The sequence below is a fragment of the Pempheris klunzingeri genome, chromosome 16, assembly GCF_042242105.1.
Source record: "Pempheris klunzingeri isolate RE-2024b chromosome 16, fPemKlu1.hap1, whole genome shotgun sequence".
NCBI lineage: Eukaryota > Metazoa > Chordata > Actinopteri > Acropomatiformes > Pempheridae > Pempheris > Pempheris klunzingeri.
This window is the reverse complement of record NC_092027.1, coordinates 20434845-20456029: the sequence shown is the minus strand read 5'-3', so window position 1 is coordinate 20456029 and position 21185 is coordinate 20434845. Positions and strand designations below refer to the sequence as shown.

General features: G+C 41.3%; 2 protein-coding genes across 3 annotated transcripts in view; one reads left to right on the top strand and one right to left on the bottom strand.

Moving 5' to 3' along the window:
- Positions 1 to 7298, bottom strand: part of sf3a3 (splicing factor 3a, subunit 3) — a 55436-nt gene extending 48138 nt beyond the window's left edge. The window contains exon 1 of the mRNA XM_070846555.1: positions 7287 to 7298. The gene's annotated coding sequence lies outside the window, so the exon portion shown is untranslated. The remainder of the gene's footprint in view (positions 1 to 7286) is intronic.
- The window catches only part of ube2e1 (ubiquitin-conjugating enzyme E2E 1), an 89308-nt gene that overhangs the window by 39252 nt on the left and 28871 nt on the right, over positions 1 to 21185 (top strand). The window contains exons 4-5 of one of the 2 annotated variants that reach the window (XM_070846564.1): positions 11034 to 11166; positions 18934 to 19081. The exons of the other annotated variant lie outside the window; for it this stretch is intronic. Of the exons in view, the coding sequence (XP_070702665.1) occupies positions 11034 to 11166; positions 18934 to 19081 (281 nt within the window). The remainder of the gene's footprint in view (positions 1 to 11033; positions 11167 to 18933; positions 19082 to 21185) is intronic. 2 annotated transcript variants of the gene reach the window in all.

Here is a 21185-nt window from a genome sequence, read left to right as displayed (position 1 = left end):
CCTTGACCTATATGTTTGCCTTGAATGGGCATACGACGAAGGCTTCTCTACCCAGTGCAAGTGCTTCCTCTGCTTCATACAAAAAAACACACTTAATGATATTGAGAGCAATATTTCTAGATAGTCATAGCATATTATTTCAACATTTTCAAGACATGGCATGGAAGGAAAGCAACAGTGAAAACGAAAGCACTTCAACTTCCTCTTGTCAGAGGAGGGGGGTAGCCCTAGCACGTGTCTTGCCACGCTCAAACAGTCAAGAACTGGATACATAAATTCTTAGAACCCAAAAAATCCTGATTGACTCCTGATGCCATCCACATTACTTATTTGTCCAGTAATGTCTAACTCTCCACACATATTAAGAAATGTAATGTATTCAACACATTAAAACATGGTATGATATTTATAAATTGCCCATCATCCCTTCAATGACATTTTTTTTTCCCTGCCTTGATGAGGGAAAGGTGTCTTTGAAAAATGGTTCGCAAAACGTGTTAAAACAATGGGAGACCTGTTTGAAGTAGACAGTGAATATCTTTCACGTTTTACACTCACTACTGTATGTTAGGGGTCTTCTTGACAACTTTCGTTTTACTCATTGTTCTCATTGTCGGGTAAAATCTTTTCATGTAATCAGTTAAATGTTAGCTAGACGATGCAGTTGTTCCTCTGAATTAAAGACATTCCCCTGACAGTAACACACTGTTAAGCAGAGTTATACTCAAGGTTTTACCCATGGAAACCTTTCTACTACTTAAGAGGAACAACACATATCTTTTAAAAATCTGACAACCAGTTTTAGTTCATTTACCATATGAAATATCCGACTACACAGGGGTGGATTACATTTCACAGTGAATCTCATCTCATAAAAACTGGACTGAATTGGATCCAAATTCCCCTCCTCTTTTTATGAATCTATCTTCTTCACTGTACTCTTTCTCTGAAAACCAGCGGTCTAATACTGTCTTGTATGTCGACTGTCTTGTAATGTAGGCCATGTTGTAAACACTGTTGCTTAGCTTTGATTCTTGGTTTAGGTGCCGTCATGTGTTTCCTCTCTTTTGTTTTCTGTGGCAACGGTATGAAAAAAAAACCTTTCCCATGGGTATCTCATCTAATTCTTTACTTTACCCTCCATAAGTATCTAGTCAAGTGTCGCGCCATACCAAGCAAGCGCTAACCAAACCACATCCTCTGTGAAAGACCCATCAGGATGTCAACGTGTTTCATAAAGATAAGACGCGAGGTAACTGAGTTGGGGATGATGAGCTTTTCCCATGACTGCACTGTCAGTGCTCACCGTCAGAGCAAATCATGCACAAAGCCTGAATGGCCTAATTCATTTCCAACTGCTCTATATTGATGTAAATCTCACTTCTTATTTAAGGCATCAGGGAGTGTATTAGATTTAATGCCTGCCCATGAGCTGTCACTAACATTTAGGAAGTAATCTGTGTCTTGATTCCTTTCGTATCATCTTGTTGGCTAATTTATCTGCTTAATGTTTGTTGATTTGTCCCCGAAGGACCTATTTAGAGATTATGAGCCATAAGAAAAGATGAATGTTTGAGGCAGTTCATTCTTCCATTGGCCTTTATGTTTCATCCATTTGCCAAACAGTTTTCAGGTGAGTCAAGCAGCACTGTACACTGTCTGTACTGCTGTTGTTGTTTCCATGGAAATTCCTCTTGCAGCACAAAATGCGCGCACACACACAGAGTCACTGCAGGGATGTAATGTTGCTAGGCAACATGTTGAAGACAATGGGGAAGTGCAGTGGGTTTAGCGCTGATTCAAAGGTTAGAGGGTGTTGGAGTTACACCAGGGCCGACCTTCTTCCAATCAGGCCTCCTGTCGCCTGCTCTTGTCACCTCTGCTCTCTGTGAACTTGCGCTTTGTGAAAGTATAGCTGATCCAAATGAACAAGGACAAAGGCCGAGGCAAGCCAACACTTAGTCCTTTTAACTAAAGCAACAAAGAAATCAAAAGGGCTTTTATCTCAAGGGGATTTAAGCATTTCACCTCTTTCTGGAGCCTTTTTACAATGGATCATTCCCGGAGACCTTGAGTCTACCCTTCATTAAAAAAACTGCTGTAGTGATGCTGGTTAGTGTTCACTAATGAGGCTTTGAAATCCTGCTAACCCATAAGGAACAGCCTCCGTTCAGGGATTTATAGCTTAATAATACCTCCTATAACTAGTTGATGGCTGTCAGTCCATACCCGTGAACTGCTGAGTTTCCCCTAATGAATTTTAGGAGATATTCTTAGACCCTTGAGTGAATGAACTAGTGCTTTGTAGTTGTATCGGATAAATGTATCTGCTGAAATGCATTGCACTGTCCAGTCAGTTTCCCAATGTGGGTTGGGATTCAGTCACAAAAAGATAAAAAGATCAGCATTCTTGTAATGCAGTTGTACAATGAGTCGTCAATCCACGTCTACAGGAAAAGCAAAAGGCCTAAGGTAGCGTTGCTACAAGGCTCTGTGCCGAGGGCTCATGCCTGACTTGCTAGCTGAAAAGCAGCATTTAAAATTCTTTTGCCAACCCGCAACCCCCAAATAATGAGATGTCATTCTTGATTTTGGAAACAGAATTTCACAAAACAATCTCACCACAATGTCCAGTAGTAGCTGTTTTGAGACAAGCCAGGATTGTATTACAGGATCATGCCAAGATCCATGTCAAGAAATTTTAAGGCGAGATGTCCTTTTATGTCCTCAGAAAAACAGAATTATTATTCGGCAAACTTCATCTGCTGACAAACATTGTACGCTGAGTTCAAAAACCATCCAGCACAGCAGCTAATAGACCTTCAAGAGAGAATGTTTCAAGTGAAATGTGTTTTTGAGTCAGTGCAGTGCTGTATCATCCGTCGTCAGGTTTTAATCCAGTTAGTTTGTGATCTGGAATGGGAGGGGGGATTAGCCGTCCAGACTGGAGTGTAAGTAGATGGTAATGCTGCCAGGCGGGTTTCATCCTCCTCTGTCCCCTCCTCTTTGGTCCTGTCTCCTTCTGCAGCAAACAGGAGCTGAGGCTGACAAAGTCCTGCTGGCTTGTCCTTTTGAATCTCATCCTACATGGATATCTATGTGTCTTAATGAATCACCTCTGCCCTGCTTGTCAAAGAGGGCTATTTGATCACAATCTTATCAGCCCGCTGTCCACTGTTTGCCTGCTGAGTGGAGGGACAGGGACCTCATTTAATCTCACTGGGATTATTGAGTCAAATTTCCTGTTTTACTGAGAAGGTCGCCTGGCCATCTTTTCCCCCACTTTTTTTTTTTTTTTACAGTTGAAGCCAGTTTTGTATTTGATTCATTTTAATTGAGCCTTCCTAAAAACACTTGAAATAGGATCAAAACCCGCAGAGTGACTTCAGGGTTTAAATGGATTTGTTCACACATTGTCACACACACACACACACACACATGAAGGGAATATGCAGAACACTATAGTTCAAACAAATAACTCCAGACACATATGAACGATGTCTATATGTGTACATCCCCCTGATTGGTATGATGTGGCCTCTCTGAACGCTCCCGGGTGAGTCAGTGACATTTGCGCAGCGCCTTTGAGTGTAGAAGCATAGCTGAGGTGCTTCTACAGTAATAACCGTTTGCTGGTGGGCTAGATGTTGAGGTGTCAAAGACACTGTAAGCACACCTGACAGTGGAACACCTTCAAGAAACATGGAGACTTTATTTGTTTAAGTTGAGTTTTGGTATTTAAAAATAAAATATATAGAGACGTTATAGCACCACAAATGCCATTTTCTGGCACAGAAAGAGTATAGAAGGGACTCATGTTTTATTGATTAGATTTTTATTAGATAAAAGATAAAACCTTGGGAGCTTTTTTATCATTTATTAAAGGAAGTTTGCACTGGTCTTGAGACTTTATTTTCATTGTCTAATAGCAACTGAAAAAAATGAAATAAAGCAAAAGCTGAATCAGTTCCCTCTCAGTCAACTAGAATGATGACAAGATCATTAAAAGAAAAAGAGACAAGTGGTTCAGCTCTTTGTGGAGCCATCCCCACATCCTTCACAACCCCCCTGCTTTAAAACCGTTCGTGTATGTGACTTGACAGAGATGGACAGTCAGGGCTTCTCTCTGTCACTCAGCCTCATTAGCTGAATTGATTAGCTAACGCAATCATTGATAGAGCCACAGGGGAAAATGATAAATGATGCCACTTTCAGCATAGAGGTCATGGAGCCCCCGCTTACTGAAGGGACTGCTGCTCTAAGCTGAAAAACCACCGCTGTTTTATCAAGGCTTTGATTACTTTAGCCCCGTAAGCTTTGTGGAGCTGTTTCTGCTAAAGTTTGAGCTGTTCTCGTGAAAAAAAGAATCCAAGTGATCAGTGTTAAGAATCACTTGATGTACTTAAGATGACTTTTGATCTGTAGCATGGATTTGACTGTTGTAGTACAGAGCCCCCGTAGTCCAGAAAGTTTATGGTGCACAGTTTAATGTCTTGTGCACACAAGATATGGCTCTTGTGAACATGAGAGAATAATTTGTGAAAGCTGTCTTTGAAGGGTGCAACTGATTAGCGGCCCACAGCTGATGTATTTGTGCCAACAGTTTGTGTCTTTCAAGTTGACCAATATTTGCACACACTATGTTTCTATAATGGAAATAATTGTTTTTAGTTTCAAGACTTTTCATTGACAAAGAAGAATGGATTTGATTTAAGATGATACAATCTGCAGTACAAACATCTGACAGAAAAAATCTTTTTAGTTTGTCCTTTAGCTCTTGTGTGTTTTGTGTTTTGGCGCTCTGTTTGAACTACAAACCGTCTTGTTTGTGCTTCTCCCCCCCGCCCCCCCGTCTCCTCACTGGAAGTATCACTGTTGGTGTGTGTGTGGCAGTGGAATGCAGCTCCGCTGGTCTCGACATGGCACAGAGATTTTGAGAGTGTTTATTATTGTGGCTTCACAGAGCTGGAGTGTGTCCCAGAGGTCTGTCCCAGAGCAGGACAGAGCTGGCGAGGCCGCTTTCGTTTTTTCTCCCTTGTTTTCTCTCACTCTTTTTGATTGTAGTCAATACAATTCTTGCAATTTTCCATAAAAGAATAGATAAATAAAGTGAGATGCTTTAGATATAGAAAAGAGACATTAGATTTCCATACTGACTGAAATATGTCAAATGTTTGAGGAAAAGCTCAAGAATCATTACAATGTGCAAACTGTCAGTGTGTCACTTCCAGCTGATGCTGGTCATTCCTCATGCTGTGGTGATATTTGTGACTTAACTGGAGGTGTTGATTCATAGCTTTCTGTGTGCTCATATTGAATAGCCTAAATTATTTCACCATATTTTTCCGGATGACAATGTCTGTCACTTTGCTCAGGACTGACATTGATGGTGCAAACATCCTTGTTTCCCAAATGCTGAATGATTGGTCTTTCTACAATATCAATTGCAGCTGTGTTGGAAGGATATGGACACATTTTCCTACGAAACCTTTTTTTTTTACTATTAAAGAAGAACATTTTCATTTTCAAACTGGCCCAATTTTTTCAGTTTGAAATGACTAGTACAAAAAGTTGTGGAATTTTTCCAGTAGATTGCCTCAGCCAGCAGCCGCAAAATGGGCTGAAATTGCTGCATCCAATGAAATGTCCACTAAAAGTGCTTGTTTTTGCCCCTGACAGGCTCAGATTGTTATTCTAAGTGTCTGACTGCATTATGGAAAGGATCCCTACAGAGAGAGACCTGGAAGATCCTTTTGGTTTAACCACAAACAGCTGTTGTATTGCTCTCATTAAAGTCAACAGACTCCATTGACAGAAACAGAACAGAGGAGTTGCTGGTCTCCTGCTGCCTCAATCGGTTGGGCTCTTTAAAACACACACAATGACACAAACAAACTAACCAATGGAGGGAGTGGTAGGCCGGCAAGTCACGTGTTCTGCTAGGTACAGCTCAGTGTCTGTGTAGAGAGTGATATATAACGGCTGTTTCTGGTTCTGTCTGAAATCATTTTTAGATAAAATACAGTTCAAAATGAGAAAACTGAAATTTAAACCACTAAATATCCGATTAAAGATTAAGTTAACAAGACTACAAATCTAACAGGTATCAGTGCTGACTTTCAGTGCCACAATCAATAACGGATTATCTTATCTGTCTTTATTACATACGTATGAGCTTTTGTGTCCTCATCACTAAGTCAATAATCTTGAATCAGCAGTAGCTTTGAGGTTAAAGAAGGTTAACATTTCAAATCCCCAAGCATTTCATCAGATCCCTGAACTAGCTTGAAAAGTGAATGAGTTAAGCTCTGTGCTCCCTAAACAACCACTGTGGAGGTGCCCTTGAGTGGGACATTGAGCCCCCAGCTGCTGCTGCTACAGCAGCACAAGGCTGCGATTGTGTCTGTCTGAATATGTCTGAATGTGCAGCACGGAGTTGCTGTGAAAGAGCACAGAGCTCACTGGAGTTTTCCCTGCTAAATAAATGTTCAAAAATGCAATCTGACATACTCACAACCATAGGTGACTGAGTATTCTTCTGTTTCTCTGTGATGTCCTAACAAGCTGTCACATGATATCGTGGCTAGTATCTCAGCCGCAACTGACAAACACCCACTCACTTTAAACATTAGTCACATTCAGCATTTCTGTGTTGAAAAGAGACTGCAGAGCTTAGTTCTGTTAGCTGAGCTGAGCTCTTCCCTGTGGCCCTGGGCAAGGAAATGAAGCAGTCTCAAACCTCTGTAGCCACCAGTAAAAGTGTGTGTGTGTGTGTGTGTGTGTGTGTGTGTGTGTGTGTGTGCGCGCGCACTCTGCCTGTGTAAAAATGGGTGAAAGATAGCCTGGGATGGTGACGCTGGTGATCCAAGCAGTGTAAATGTGTTGGATGGCACACCAGTTAGAGTAAGATAATATTGGATTTAGAAGTCTGTACATATATACCTATATACACACACATACATTGACCTGTCCTTGAGTTCCCACTGGAGGAGCTTTTGGAAGCACAGACCAAAACATCCCTATAGCGTGAACGTATTAAACTATATTGTCCATTAGTCTGAACTTACCTGATATTTATGACCTTTATTTACCCAAGACCTGACTCATGTCTTCTCCATCCAATCCTGATTCTGTTTAGTAAAGTTTTAATTAGGTTGACATGTTTTTGAATAATGCGAGAAATGTAATTATAAGTATTCCACGATAACACGAATGCTAGAAAATAAGGTCAGTGCTTCACATTAGCCTAAAATGTTTCACTCTTTTCTTTCGGAGGTAAATGAAACATCTCAACTTGCCGTTTTGACGTTGCACAAGGATCCGCTGTAGAAGGTGCTTTATGGTTGTTAATATTAACACGTGTGCAGTTGGAGATTGGTAAATTGGGTTTATTTAATAAACAAAATGTGTGCATATCAAGTGTCACATCCCCTCACTCCTGATTTAAATGTGTTAGTTTAATCACATCCTTATGCAAAACTCCTCTGTGAAATATACAGACTCTTGAGTGGAGTTAATGTCCATTTGTGGTCTACAATTAAAGGTCTTGTCTGTACTATTTACTGTATTTCATGGATTGGGGTCATACAAATGCAAATAAGCTGCATTACAATTAAATCTTGATTGCCTAAAACCATTTTAGGACGTGGTTTAAAGGCCAAGTCATGCTAAAGTGGCAAAGCAAAGTTCATCTCCATCCTGGTTTACACGCTAGCCAGCTGGGAACACAAAGGCGCTCGGTCATCCATCCATCATCTATACTGCTTATCCTTAGGGGTTGCGGGGGGGCTGGAGCCAATCCCAGCCGACATTGGGCAAGACAATTCACTGATTCCCATTTTGACATGAAACAAAATGTTTTGATAGGAACCATTGAATTTGGTATTAATGTGGTATCAATTAATATATACACACTTAGCGGTACATTTTCCAGAGCATTTTACAGGCATTAAATAGCAACCTGATTTCAATCTGGCCAATCAGAGATGCATCTGAATTCTAACTGTAAGCATGATATAAATGCTTTCCATTTAGGAAATGTCGACATATATATATATATATATATATATATATATATATATATATATATATATATATATATATATATATATATATATATATATATATATATATTTTTTTTTTTTTTTTTTTTTTTTTTTAACAAAACAACCTCCCTGAATTTGGTTTTGAAATAAATAAATCAGTGCAAAAGGGACAATCTAGCTTTTGTCGTCAATGTGGTCAGTTGTAGCCTGAACATTTTATTTTCCAGTGGGCAGTTCCAGGCTGTATAAATAATTCACAGTTGCACAGGAGCTAAAGGATACAGAAACAGCATCTCCTTAATTATAGTGCTCCTCTTGCGGGGTGCTCTTAGTGTGCCAGGCTCATTATTAATGGCTTACAGTGTGGAAATTGACACCGTGGGAAATAGCTGGGGTCCATCATCGTGATTCAGCCTTCATTATGAGCGGCACTCTTTTCCTCTTCAGCTTGAGTTTTGGTACATTTGAGGCAGATCCCATATTCTGAAAGACAATTCCCCAGCTATTGAACATAAAGACAATCAAATTGTCTTGGATAAATAAGAATTCATCCCCTGAAATCTTCCATCATTCTAAAAGGCCTGGGCAGGTGGTAAAAACATAAGTTCTTCTCTATTGGATCCCAAATCTGTTCTGTCAGAGCAGGTTGTACCAGGCTGCAGGAACAGAAAAAAGAGGCGGTGCTGGCAGACTTCTGAACATTTCCAGATGCTGCAGACTGAGCTGTGGGAACCCAGCGGAGAGAAAATCAGTGGTTGGCAAACCTTAAGAGGCCTAGAGGGTGATTTTAAATGTCTACCTTGCAATGGATTTGACTAATGATGGGTTTTTCAAGGCCAATACTGGTAGTTTGTGGATTGAGTTTACCAAGAGTGGCTCTTATATGCTGATATTCATTAAAATAAAACAGACTTGTGTAACAAACTTGACTTGGTGGGTTGCTGCAATGGATACAAAAAGCACAATAGAGGAAACTGTAAAAGTGATAATACATTTATAAAAATGTATGAGTGTGTTTCACTCAGTTTTATTCTTGTCTGTGTAGAAAAGCCTTTTAAAGAGTGGTTGTAGAACCATTGTTTTAATGCACCTGAACACATCAACAGCAACAACAATAATAGTCTTTATTGATAAAGCATTTTCAAAAACAGGATTACAAAGTTCTTAACAAACAAACGCTGAATGCTGATAGGTAGACAAACAGTAGGACTCATGAAACACATTAAAACAGACAAGACAAAATATGCAAAATATTATGGGGCATTAAATGTAGTTTACAAAAAAAGGCATCACCATCAGTGATGCTGCATATGGTCCGAGGTGAAACAGACTTAAAACGTTTTTACTAGAGAGGGCATTGAGATACTTCTTTTCAGCTTTTCAACAGTTGCTCTTAAACTATATAGACAACAGAAGTTGCTATTAATATCTCCGTTTTGTTGGCATTCAGTTACAAGCATGCATCTATTTCGTAATGTCATCAAGGCAGTCAAATCCCATTCAAAGTTTTAGGATTGAAAGAAAGGTACAGCATGGTATCATCTGCACAACAAATGTTACCCATAGATAGACGTATAACTAGACAACAGTACAGGACTAAGTATGGAGCCTTGGGGCACACCACAAGACACTGAGTGAACAGAAAAGAAATAGTTTCTGTTGTAAGAGAAAACCTACAGGCAGAAGTAGAAGCCTTAGTTGTGTGAAAAGCCAGACAGATTTTTTTCAAATGCATTGTTTTATTGCAAGATTTCATCGAATTCATTGGATGGAATCACTTCCTCCAAGATTTTGGAGATAAAAGGGAGTTTGGAGGTCTGTAGAAGCTATGGTATGGGTAGAACTTTGGCGTCTTTAATGAACACCTGTATATTGTAAATATTCAAGTTTAGTGTCAGAGTGACTATATCTGCACTATATTGTGGTGTAACCAAAATTGGCAGTGCTGCTCTACAATCATTGACATTTAAAAAACAGTTTGACACAAACGTAGTTGTCTCCACCGAGTCACATCAGGCAATCGCTTCACGCCGAGCAGAGCCATTGATTGGCCCTTTTGTCCCCCGTCGGCCCCGGCACACTATCGTTCTCCGGACTATTTTTATCCATCCAGGAGAACATGTCGGCATCCTTTCCTTGGCCCACTCCCATAATTCGTCTCTGTGTCCAAACACACGCTGACAAGAAATAGGTCTGCAGAGGCCTGATGCTTTACAACAGGCTGCTGTTACACACGAACAACTCCACTCACGTTCTCATCTTACATTTATGTGCCTCACACATGCTCTCACTCGCCCCTGCTCTCTCTCTCTCTCCCCGTCTCTCTCACTCTCTCTGGCTTTCTCTCTGTGTGTAAATGATGAAAGTAAAAGTAATACAAGAAACCGACAGGGGCATCTGGCCTAATTCCAATAGAAAATGGAATTGGATTAGTGCCTCTCTTCTCGCAGCTGTGTGCATGTTTTTTTTGTGTGTGAGTGTGTGTGTGTGGCGTGAATCAAGGCAACAATGGAGCTCGGCAGCAGCCAGCTGCCCAACGGTGCAGCGCTGATGAACAGTGAGGAAACAGAGCCGCCGCTGCTGCTGCTGCTGCTGCTGCTGCTGCTGCTGCTCAACACCTTCCTGTTTATGTGTGTGAGTGTGTGTAGGTTGGTTGGTGTGTGTTTTACGCTTGCCTGCACATCCAAGACAGATCATTCAGCCACATGAAACTGATCATACTCATCATTTTTCCTGGCTTACAGAAGCAGTCTTTGTTATATACACTGTAGTAATGTCGCACAAGCTTCTAATGGATAAGAACTTCAAACGGCAGCTTGGTGCAGCTGATTTAACAACTGATAATCACTCACTTTATTTATTCAGTCCCTCGCTGCAGCAGAGAGAATTGAGTTACACAATTAGAGCATCTTTTCCCCTCTAAATGCCTGCTAGTAAATTGAATTTCTCACATTTTCTTCTTTCTGCTCTTTGTTTTCATGAATTCAGTGCCGGTCCTAAAGGAGACAACATCTATGAGTGGAGGTCGACCATCCTGGGACCTCCGGGCTCCGTGTATGAGGGTGGAGTGTTTTTCCTGGACATCGCCTTCACACCAGACTACCCCTTTAAACCACCCAAGGTGAGCGGTGCCCTGCAGCTATGTAGCACAGCCCCCCTGCCTCTTCACCCAGAGCTTTAGAACAATGTCACCATTGTCCCAGCAGGCTGTCAGCTTTTCACGCTGTCATCCAACAACAATGACTTATTTAAGGGTTGGTCACCTACGGCACAATGACAAAATAACGAGTGACAGCAGCACAGAGAACTGAAGCTGAGGGCTGAAATGATGTACTGTACACTTGGTTTTTTGATATTCCTACAGTATACTTGTTAAAGAATATAGCAAGACCAAAACCACCAGTGTTTGTTCGTCTTTCAATACCTTCTGACTTTCGAAATACAAAGTCTATTGGTTCCTCCAGAAAATGTAAATTTCATTACCTAAAACTGATGTAAAATGTTAGTTTTTTAGACAACCTTTTTTCCATAATAGAAAAAAAACTAAAAAAAACTAAAAGACTAGAATGAAATTAAAACAAAGCTTTGAAAACAAAAGCTACGGAGAAATGTACTACAATTTATGTCAAGACGTACTAATGAGCGATGCTAAGTGCAATGGAATGTTATCTAACAACCTGCATGTATCTGTGGAATCACACATTACATGTCCCTCTTTTATAAAACAGTAACATTATCCGCTGCGGCCAGTTTAATTCAGCTGCTTGACCTGTTGCAGTAATAAGCAGTGTCATAGTCACATCACTAGTTAAAAATGAGCAGATTAACTGATGAAATTCATCCACAGTGCCCCTAAAAATTTAGCAAAGAAACGGCAAAAAACCCTTCAGCCCAGCACACCAGCATTTCTAAAAAGGTACATTTCCCCCTACAAGTTCACTGCGTCACTGTAATCAAATGTTGGTGCTGCTCGTCTTAACATAAACTCACACAGAGAACAATGTTTCAGTGGAGAAATGAGTGAATCCACCTTTAAAACAACATCCCTGCTCACAGGGAGCTTTTAATAACGTCAAGTGAACACAAAATGAGTAGCTCTGTTCTGTCAGTTTGAGAATGACGTGTTTCCTGAGGAGAGTCATCCTATTGAATTCTGTATAGATTGGTATAAACAGGAAAACATGGCCTTTTCTACTAACCTTGGGATGAAGAACAAAACCTGTAACCAGGGTAACTATACATATCACAGTGGCTTTGAAGACATTCAAATGAAAAAATTCATGACAAAACTTGAATTAAAAAGTTTTCAGTTCAGACAAAAATACATTTTGGTTGAAGAGTTTAGACAAAAACCAAATCAGGTGCAAAACTTAACAGCGCTACAGATGACATCAACATTAGAAAAAGAGTCACATATATATAGTTTCAAAAACCTGCGAAACAGCTGGTCACTAGTGTTTAACAAACACTACTCGAACAGGGCGAAATCATACAATCGTCGGGGACTATTTTTTAGTGGTGGATTGATAAACATTTGGTGCACCAGTGAATATATTGGGCAGCAGGCATGTGTCTGTGGGACCCAATGCAACACTGTGACTCATTGATGTGTTTTTAATAGTTTTTGGACAAAAATGGAGCTCTATGGCACAGAGGAGGAAGATATTTCAGGCTTTGGCTACATTCACAAAACCTGTTAGTGGGACACACATCTCGTTGGGTTTGGGCTGCATATAGGATTTGTTGACAATAAGAAAAACATTGACTATCACTATATTGTCTCTTCTATCTATCTGTGAACTGTTTCTTGTTATTGTGACCCCTTCTGATATGTATGCTGCTAGCATTCAGCAGCACTTGGCTTCCCTCCTGTGAGGCTGTGGGTTTGTGGGTACGTGTGTGTGTGTGTGTGTTCTGCTGATGCAAGTGTGTGTCAGTATTTACACAGTAGACTGGCTGACAGCGGTTGCCACCTCCCTCGGTTTGAGTCGTGCTTCTGATTTTGCCCTGGGTTTTGGTTTCAAGTCTAGAAATACTCACTGGCTGACCTCTATCAGCTATTTAGAGTTACGTGCTGTAAAAATAAACAGAGAAAAGTAAATGGGGGAATATTTTAGGATGTGTGCCATATTTATCCTGTTATAATATGGACCATTCAGTGTGGAGAGGCACTTGGCTTGCTTTGGATTTTGGTTGACAGGCGAAAGAGCCTGCTACATGTATGTATGTAAAGCTCCTCCTGAGGATTGTGCTAAAAGAAAAGTCAGTTGGTCACTTCAAATCTTCAAATCTCACTGCAAATTTAACAAGAATCCATCCATCATTTTCTAAGATACCTTTGACCATGGATGTTTTGATGGGACTGTGACGCTCAAGAAAATATCAATGAGACACAAAAGTCTCTAGGAATCATCCTGCAGGGCACATGGTTACTACTTTAAATTGTATTTAAAGTACAGTTTAAATCATATTTTTGGTCATTTGGACTATTTTATTTGAGAGTTCAGCTGCTTTGTGTTTAGACAAAACACTGACACTGATGCACAGAGAAGTTTGGTTTATTGTTTCCGAAAGATATTGTTTGAGGATTGTGTTTGGAGCAACCTTGTGAAAAGGTTTTTGTAACTCTTCTCGGGTTCTGCTGTACATCAGCAATGGTTTGAAATAAATCTCAAACAACACAAGTGCTGGGCTTTTCTTTGACAATGTTCAATGCTATTGCCAATACAATACTAGAGTTACTGCATTGAGTGTGGAAGTCCATCCTTCACCTTGGAGACAGAAGTATGACAACACAATGTTAAATCAAGGTCCACTTACTATCCTTTTCCAGAACTCACTGATTAACACATGAGAGACATGTCATGTGAGATGCTGTTCAAAGCTCTGGAAAAATACAGTTAGTTGGTCTGGAATTAAGATTTGTTTTTGTCAAATAGATAGATTGGTAGATAGATGGTATTTTTATATTTGTTTTTTATTCAACAAAGATGCCAAACTCTTTAAGTATTAAATGTGGTCTAAATAAAAGCAGCCATATCTAGAATTTAGCTTAAATTAGTTTTTACTTAAACAAGGAACTATCCGATCCGAGAATAAGCAATTAAGTACTGATCTGACATCTGAGCCAGCTTTCAGTATTCTTTTTTTAATACCTGGTGCTATGGGACACGTTGTGGTTGGTACCAAAGCAGCAGCTGAAGCAGGGTATGCAGCCCTGCGTCAATCAAATGAACTCTGTCATAGAAAACATAATTTCAGGTTTATGGCTGTGGATATAACCTCAGAAATTCCAGACCTATTTCACAGTTTTGCTTAAAAAAAAGGCTTGTGTGAACGGCTTCCTGGTGCCTTCTCAATAACTAGCCGGCACATGTCTCCCGTGCAGCCTATTACGCCGCAGCACACTGTGATAATTTAAGTAAATGATATGGTTGGATGTGAGTCATTTCTCCCTCATCTTCTCACACATTCAGCTGCAGCTTATGATGATACAGACACGTTTAAGAAGTTGTTGTTTTTTTTAGTTGAATAGAAATACAACAGAAGGTAAATCAGAAAGCAGAGAGCTACAATTGCACAGCTTGGAAGAAAAACGACTGACTTTACTTTCTCCACCTGAAGACCGAATGAAATTTCAACTGCTGTGGTTTTGATATAATTTCATGCTAAAATTAAACTGATGGAGATTTTGTGGTGTTTCATCTGCAGCCTGTTGCAAAACATGACTTCTGAGTTGAAACAACATTCTCCTCACTCCTTCCTAACCAGCTAAAACTGCCTCCTTCCTGGCAGTCCACGCTGAGGGGGAAACAGACTCTTGGCCTCCTGCTGCCTTGTTTTTCCAGCCTGGCTGTGAGCTGTGCCATCCAGCAGCTCTGCGGCTCACAGCCACCAATGGGACAGCTGCAGCTGCTCGCTACACTGGCTCACTCACTAATGTTGGGATGATAAAGCCGGTTAAGGCTGACACTGATACTCTCAGATAGAGGTTGAGGGTGGCAAGGACATTTGCTTCAGCATTTGTATTTTGGTCCAACATGAGTCCGTTCCAGGAGCCCTGTTCAGCAGAGCCACCCAGTGACAGGCTGAGAGATTGGACCCCTGGATCTAACATTATCCTCCTCTATCAGCTATAATGTGCGCATGGCTTTCAACTAAACTCTACCGCACACTTAATCGTCGTCTGCATGATATCATTCTCATTTTCAAACGGATGAAATAGGCCGTTAAGTGTGCCATAAAGCACAGGAAAGTCGAGCTAATACTTACAGATGATCAGCCATTCAACACATTCGCTCCTTCAAACCAAACATTCCTATTCTGTCTCATTTAAGATATGCCATGATGACTGCCTGGTCATAAAACTATGAATCAGTTCAATTGCTTTTTCATTCCTTTTGTCCCAAATGACTGAGAAATGTGGACAGTGTAACTGAAGAGAACAGAGGTAATGACAGAGGACGCTCTGTCACAGCTCAGCCGAATGTGTCCCTTCTCCATGCAAAAGGAGCCGACAAAGGGCTCTGATGTTGACTTGAATGGCCCAAGGGTTGGACAATATGATCACACACACTGTGAGACGATAGGCATGTCAACTGTCAGAGATATTTAGATACCATCTAGGTAGCTTTCTCTTTAATACCTCTGGTTGTGTCACATCATTGTCGGGCCATTCTGCCATTCAGAAAAAATCGTGCTAATGCTAATATGGGATTTACAGGATATATTCATTCATCTAATGCAGTAGCTTGATCTTATGGATGCATTCATTCACAGAATTAACTGCACACTGCAATTAACTGCATACTAACAGGTATTGCCAACTAGTAATAGTAATTTTATCCATCAAAGGTTTTTCAACAGAAAAAGATAAGATAGATAGATAGATAGATAGATAGATAGATAGATAGATAGATAGATAGATAGATAGATAGATAGATTATTAACTGTGAACATCTGCACCATTTTTGGAACTTTCTTTGAATCCACTTATTTGAAATGTTATTGTGGCCCAGTAATAATGGTTGGACTTCAGTCACACTATACAGGCTCATTTTAAAGCTGCTTTTATTATTAGTTTTATTTTGTCGGTGGATCGAATGACTATGTGGATGAGAGAATTACCAGCTTATTCTACAGGTCCCCTAAGTTCTACATTTTGGCATCTTCAGCTCATTGTTTTGGTCTTCCAGGCCACAACTTTCCTGTTATTGTTCAGTCTCGCCATGTTGTGTCCAGTCTTGGCAGGCAAATGTTTTCAACAAAAAAAGCTCTGATAAGCCCACAGTACTTTCCCTGCTCAGCACCAGACAGTAGACAGACACAGCTAGCTGAGCATAGTGGAGCATTTAGCAGCTCAGGAGACAGATTTTCCCCCTCAGGAGTTCCTAGAGACCAAAAACGGCTAAAAAAGAGAGTAAATGGTGGACTTCATTTGTGAATCTGTTCAGTGGAAAAGTCGAGTGGAATTCATTTTCTAGCCAGAAACACGACTCCACATGAATACTAGAGTTGATTCGTGTCTGCTGCTGTATAAAGACACATCAGCCTTAGCATCTTGCGTCCTGTATATGACAAACATGGTGTTTTTAAGTGACAAAAACTGATTAATGTAGCATCGAGGATTGAAATGTCGATCATTTTATCGAAAACTGTGATCCAAACAAAGATGTTATGTTAAGTACTGGCCAGACTGCCATGACATTTGGTTGTGGACATGCACAGTGAAGAAAAGATGATTTCCAATGATTTAAGTGGCCCTTTGACTTCTCTATCTCCACCATCAGGCCATGAAACGTACTAAGCACATACTGTAATGGCTCCCCAGAGGAAGACACGTTTCCATTTTGAACACTGTCCTCCTCCTTTAGCCCGGCGTCTCCGCTTTTAACAAAATACACTGAAAGCCATTGTCTGGACTGCCATGACGTTTGCTTTAGATATTCATGTGGAGCTACTGAAGTGTTTCTTGTGACAGTAGCATTCACTGTTCACACCTACATAAATGTGTTGATCAGAATGAGAGCTGTCGGGAAACAGCGTGAGGATCCAGAGGTTGCTATTAGAGTCTGAGGGATAAATCCATAACACAGAGGGGATGTAGGATTAGACCCTTTGCTTTTGTTTTGCGGAGGCAGCATCATAATCTATTAGCATCAGCCATGATGGGATTACAGGCTGTTAATTAGACCACACTGGCCGGCCAAGGATCTTTTCTATGGCTGCCAGCATTAGCGTGCCGCCGCTAGCGGTGTAAGAGCAGAAGAGGAGCGACTCGGGCATGAGACCTGCCCTCAACCAATCAGCATCAATCACCCTGTCTCTGCCTTTCCTAGTTTCCTAGTCACATCTCCTGCAGTCCTTTCATGTTACCGTTACTGTTTATTGCTCTGTCTCAGTAATAGTGTGGAATGTGAGGGGGGTTGGGGCATTGTTTATTTCTCATAAGAAGGCGATGTGAAGGGAGGAATGGAGAGTTAATGAGAGCATAAAGGAGGGAGGAAATAAACGAGGGCAAGCCGCAGTCACAAAGCGAGCAGACGGAGCAGACGGAGCAGCAGCGCGCCTGGACTGCCCGTCCCGGTCAGCAGCCTTCGCTTTAAGGGAGCAGAGGGTTCAAAGGTCACCCCTTAATGATGTTGTGCTCCTCGTGCTGACGTTAGGCTCTGCTGAGTTCCACAGTCTTCACTTCACTGTTTAACTCAGGCAGATCCACAGGGGGCTGTCAGTATCACCTCCATACCGTGCAGACAGAGCATCAAGTGGATATCATTGACCTGGTGAGAGCAGCAGCTGAATCTCAGCCTTTTTCACTGATCGTCCTCCGCTGTAGTGACCCATGGAGGAGCTGAGATAAGGCAGATGTTTATTAATGCTTTAGTATGTTGGCAAACATCCATTGTAGGCCTTTGTGGACACGTTCTAGAAATCAGAACGTGTGTTTATTTCCACAGCAGACTGTTAACATTGATTTTGCGCAGGAAGCCTGGAAGGCTGCTTAGAGCGTTTGCAAGGTTGTTTATGTTCTTTTCTGAATTAATTGATTAGTCAGTTGACAGAAGATCAATTTTTGATAGTGAATTGATTGTTTTAGTCATTTTTTAAGGAAAACTTGCTGTTTCCAGCTTCCCAAGGAGAATGTTTCCAGGTATTTTGTAACTGTTAACGAAAATGTTTTTTTGAGATTTGAAGTTAAATGTCATATACAAACTATCCTGTGAAACGATGCTGGTAATCTGATGTGTAGAGGTGTGTGGTTCTGTAGCAGCCGGGAGTTGTTGGCACATTAACTGATGGAGGGAACGCAGTGAAGGGTTGTTGCAGTGGCAGCAGGTTTATCAACATATGCATCATCCCTCTGCCTTCAGAAGATGCTTTTTATGTGGTGTAAAGCAGCTGTGGACAACAGATACCATAAGAACCACATGTTCATTTCTATTTTGGATGAATGCAGATTGGTTTACAGATGTTCTTGTTACCGTTCACACTACCAGCTCAGTGCACCAGCTTAGTGTTTATTTACATTAGGTGTTGCTGGGCATTTGCTCCACTGTGCAGTTTTCTTTTTTGATAAAAGCAGCACATTGGCAGATTGATGCTCCACCAGAGACGGACAGTGGTTCTGAGACGTCCCACCCAATTTCCCCCTTAAATAACAACAACTCTGTTTGCGCTGCCTCATTTGAATGAGGCAGCGCCCCCCCCCCCCCCCCCCCCCCCCTCGGGCACCAGTGTACCACACAGACAGGCAAAGCCAATTTCAAGGTCGGGAAAATACCAATCTGCACTGGGCATAGGTCCACCTCGTGAAATAGGACCATGAATGTATTTGACTTTGTCTTCTAGAAGCCAGTGTTGATCTAACCCTCTGTCTGTCCCTGTCCAGGTGACGTTCCGTACGAGGATCTACCACTGTAACATCAACAGTCAGGGGGTGATCTGTCTGGACATCCTGAAGGACAACTGGAGTCCTGCTCTCACCATCTCCAAGGTCCTGCTGTCCATCTGCTCCCTGCTCACTGACTGCAACCCTGGTGAGAGCACACACACACACACACACACACACACACTTCTTGTCATAACTCCCTGCACTTTAGCGGTGACAGGTTGAGTGACATGTCCATTCTGTGTGGGTACAGAGAAATGTGTCACTCTGAGGTTCCAGTCGTGCTCTTGGTAGCGCAGCAGCAGCAGCAGCAGCAGTGTGAGAGGATAGACAGGCAGGTTGAAGTGATGGAAACACTACTGGTTCGAATCAATTCAGACAGGATGTGTAACATTGCTGGCTTCATCTCTCCATGACGCCTTCATTCAAACATTAATAAAGGGTCATTGGATCTTTGATTAATACATTTATTAGATAGAATTAGCACAACAGAATATTTTGCTGCCCATTTGATGCAGTCCACCGGTGCTCAAGGTGAGTTTAAAATGACAGCATGCAGTTTGTAAATTCTTTGATAGATCGTCACACTGTAAGTAGCGAGTATGAAGGACATTTTTTATTTTTTGCCGTGCACTGTGAGGGGAAAAATAAATAACCCATTTTTATCAACTGATCTCAGCTTAAAATAGTTTATTCTGTCAAAAAGGCTGATTAAAGTGCAACTTAACACCAGGCAGTGAGCCAGCATTTATATGCATCTTTATCTTGTGCTACTGAGGCCTGTAATAACTAATGTAATAATTAAATTAAATGGTTTGTGCTATAGTGACAACATTGGGAGTACTACAGATTTGTTACTAGAACATAACCACGGTGATTTTCCTCAGTGGTGGCATGGGGACTGATTCAGACATGAGGCCTATATGCAAAATCGCCAACGCTTTTAGGGAATGAAATTAATTCACGTCTGAAATTCATGGAGTTCCACACAGAAGAGCAGCGGAGTTAAATGAACCAGGTCTCTACACTGTGTCACCAAGAGTGTCTGGTCTTAACACGACGAACCATACTGACGTCTCACGCTCTTTTCAGACAGCCCCTACTTGTGTATTTGTGGTGTTGCACACAAAACGTGACAGCAGAAGTGACAAAAGGCAGCTTGAGGAATCATTTCATTCTTTCAAGCCTTCGTACACATGGTCATTCAGCGCACAAAGTGGACGTGATTGACAGTTGTCCTAGAAGAAACGTCTGATTCTGCCGATGTGAGGAGGGTTTTAGATGCTTTTTGAAGCATTAGACAGAACTCTCGAATTCCCATTACTGTGTGAGAATGTACGGCAATAGTGGGTGTGAGAAGCAGGAAAAAATGGCTGTTTCATACCATTTGCATTCATCTTCTTACAACAGCATCGTAAACAGAGAGCCTGTGTATTCCTGCTCCCTTCACTGCAGTTTAATCAATATTTAACCAGGACTGGCTGGCTAAACACAGCCCTGTAAACAGCTGACACCATTCAAGGAGAAGACGTCAACATTTTTAAAGCTAATTAGATCCATTATGGCACATTTTACCAGGCGAGCAAAGAAATGGGAGGAACGGGGAATTCAGTCCGTCCTTTATGGACCAGTTAAACCAGTCGTTTCTCAGTTTGACTGGTCTTCAGCTACCAATACGGTTAATGTCTGTTGGTATTAAGTATTAAATTGAGCGAGCACAGGTAGTAAAAGCAGCTGTTGTAAAAGAAAAAATCTGTCCAGTATAACAACGATGAGGTTGAGACTGAAGGAAGTGGGAGAAATGTGCCAGAGTGTGGAATGCAGGAAAAGGGGGACTTAAAAGGGCAGAAGAATGACAGGTGATTTCAGATGTGAATAGTGGGGAATGAGATGGCAACAGAAAAGAAAGGGTGGGGGTTCGGGGGGGGGAGTGTGGGTGTGATGCGATAGCGCTGATTGTGAAGACCTCTGATGATAGCTTGTGTCCTCTCTGCGGGGATTGCTCTTTGATAAACCGAGCAGCGGAGATTCTCCCTCAGTGGGCGAAATGAGAATACCTTTTCCTCTCCTCCTCCTCCTTGACGTTTTCAGATGTTGGTGAGATGAAATGAGCCCATTTCTTTAAAGTATGATACAAAAGAGACTTGATCGACACCCTGTCGCCCGCCAAAAAAAAAAAAAAGCCCCGTCTCCCCTCCCTCCCGTTACCCACGCACTTTCTATCCCTCTTTCTGCCTCTTGCCTCATCAAAA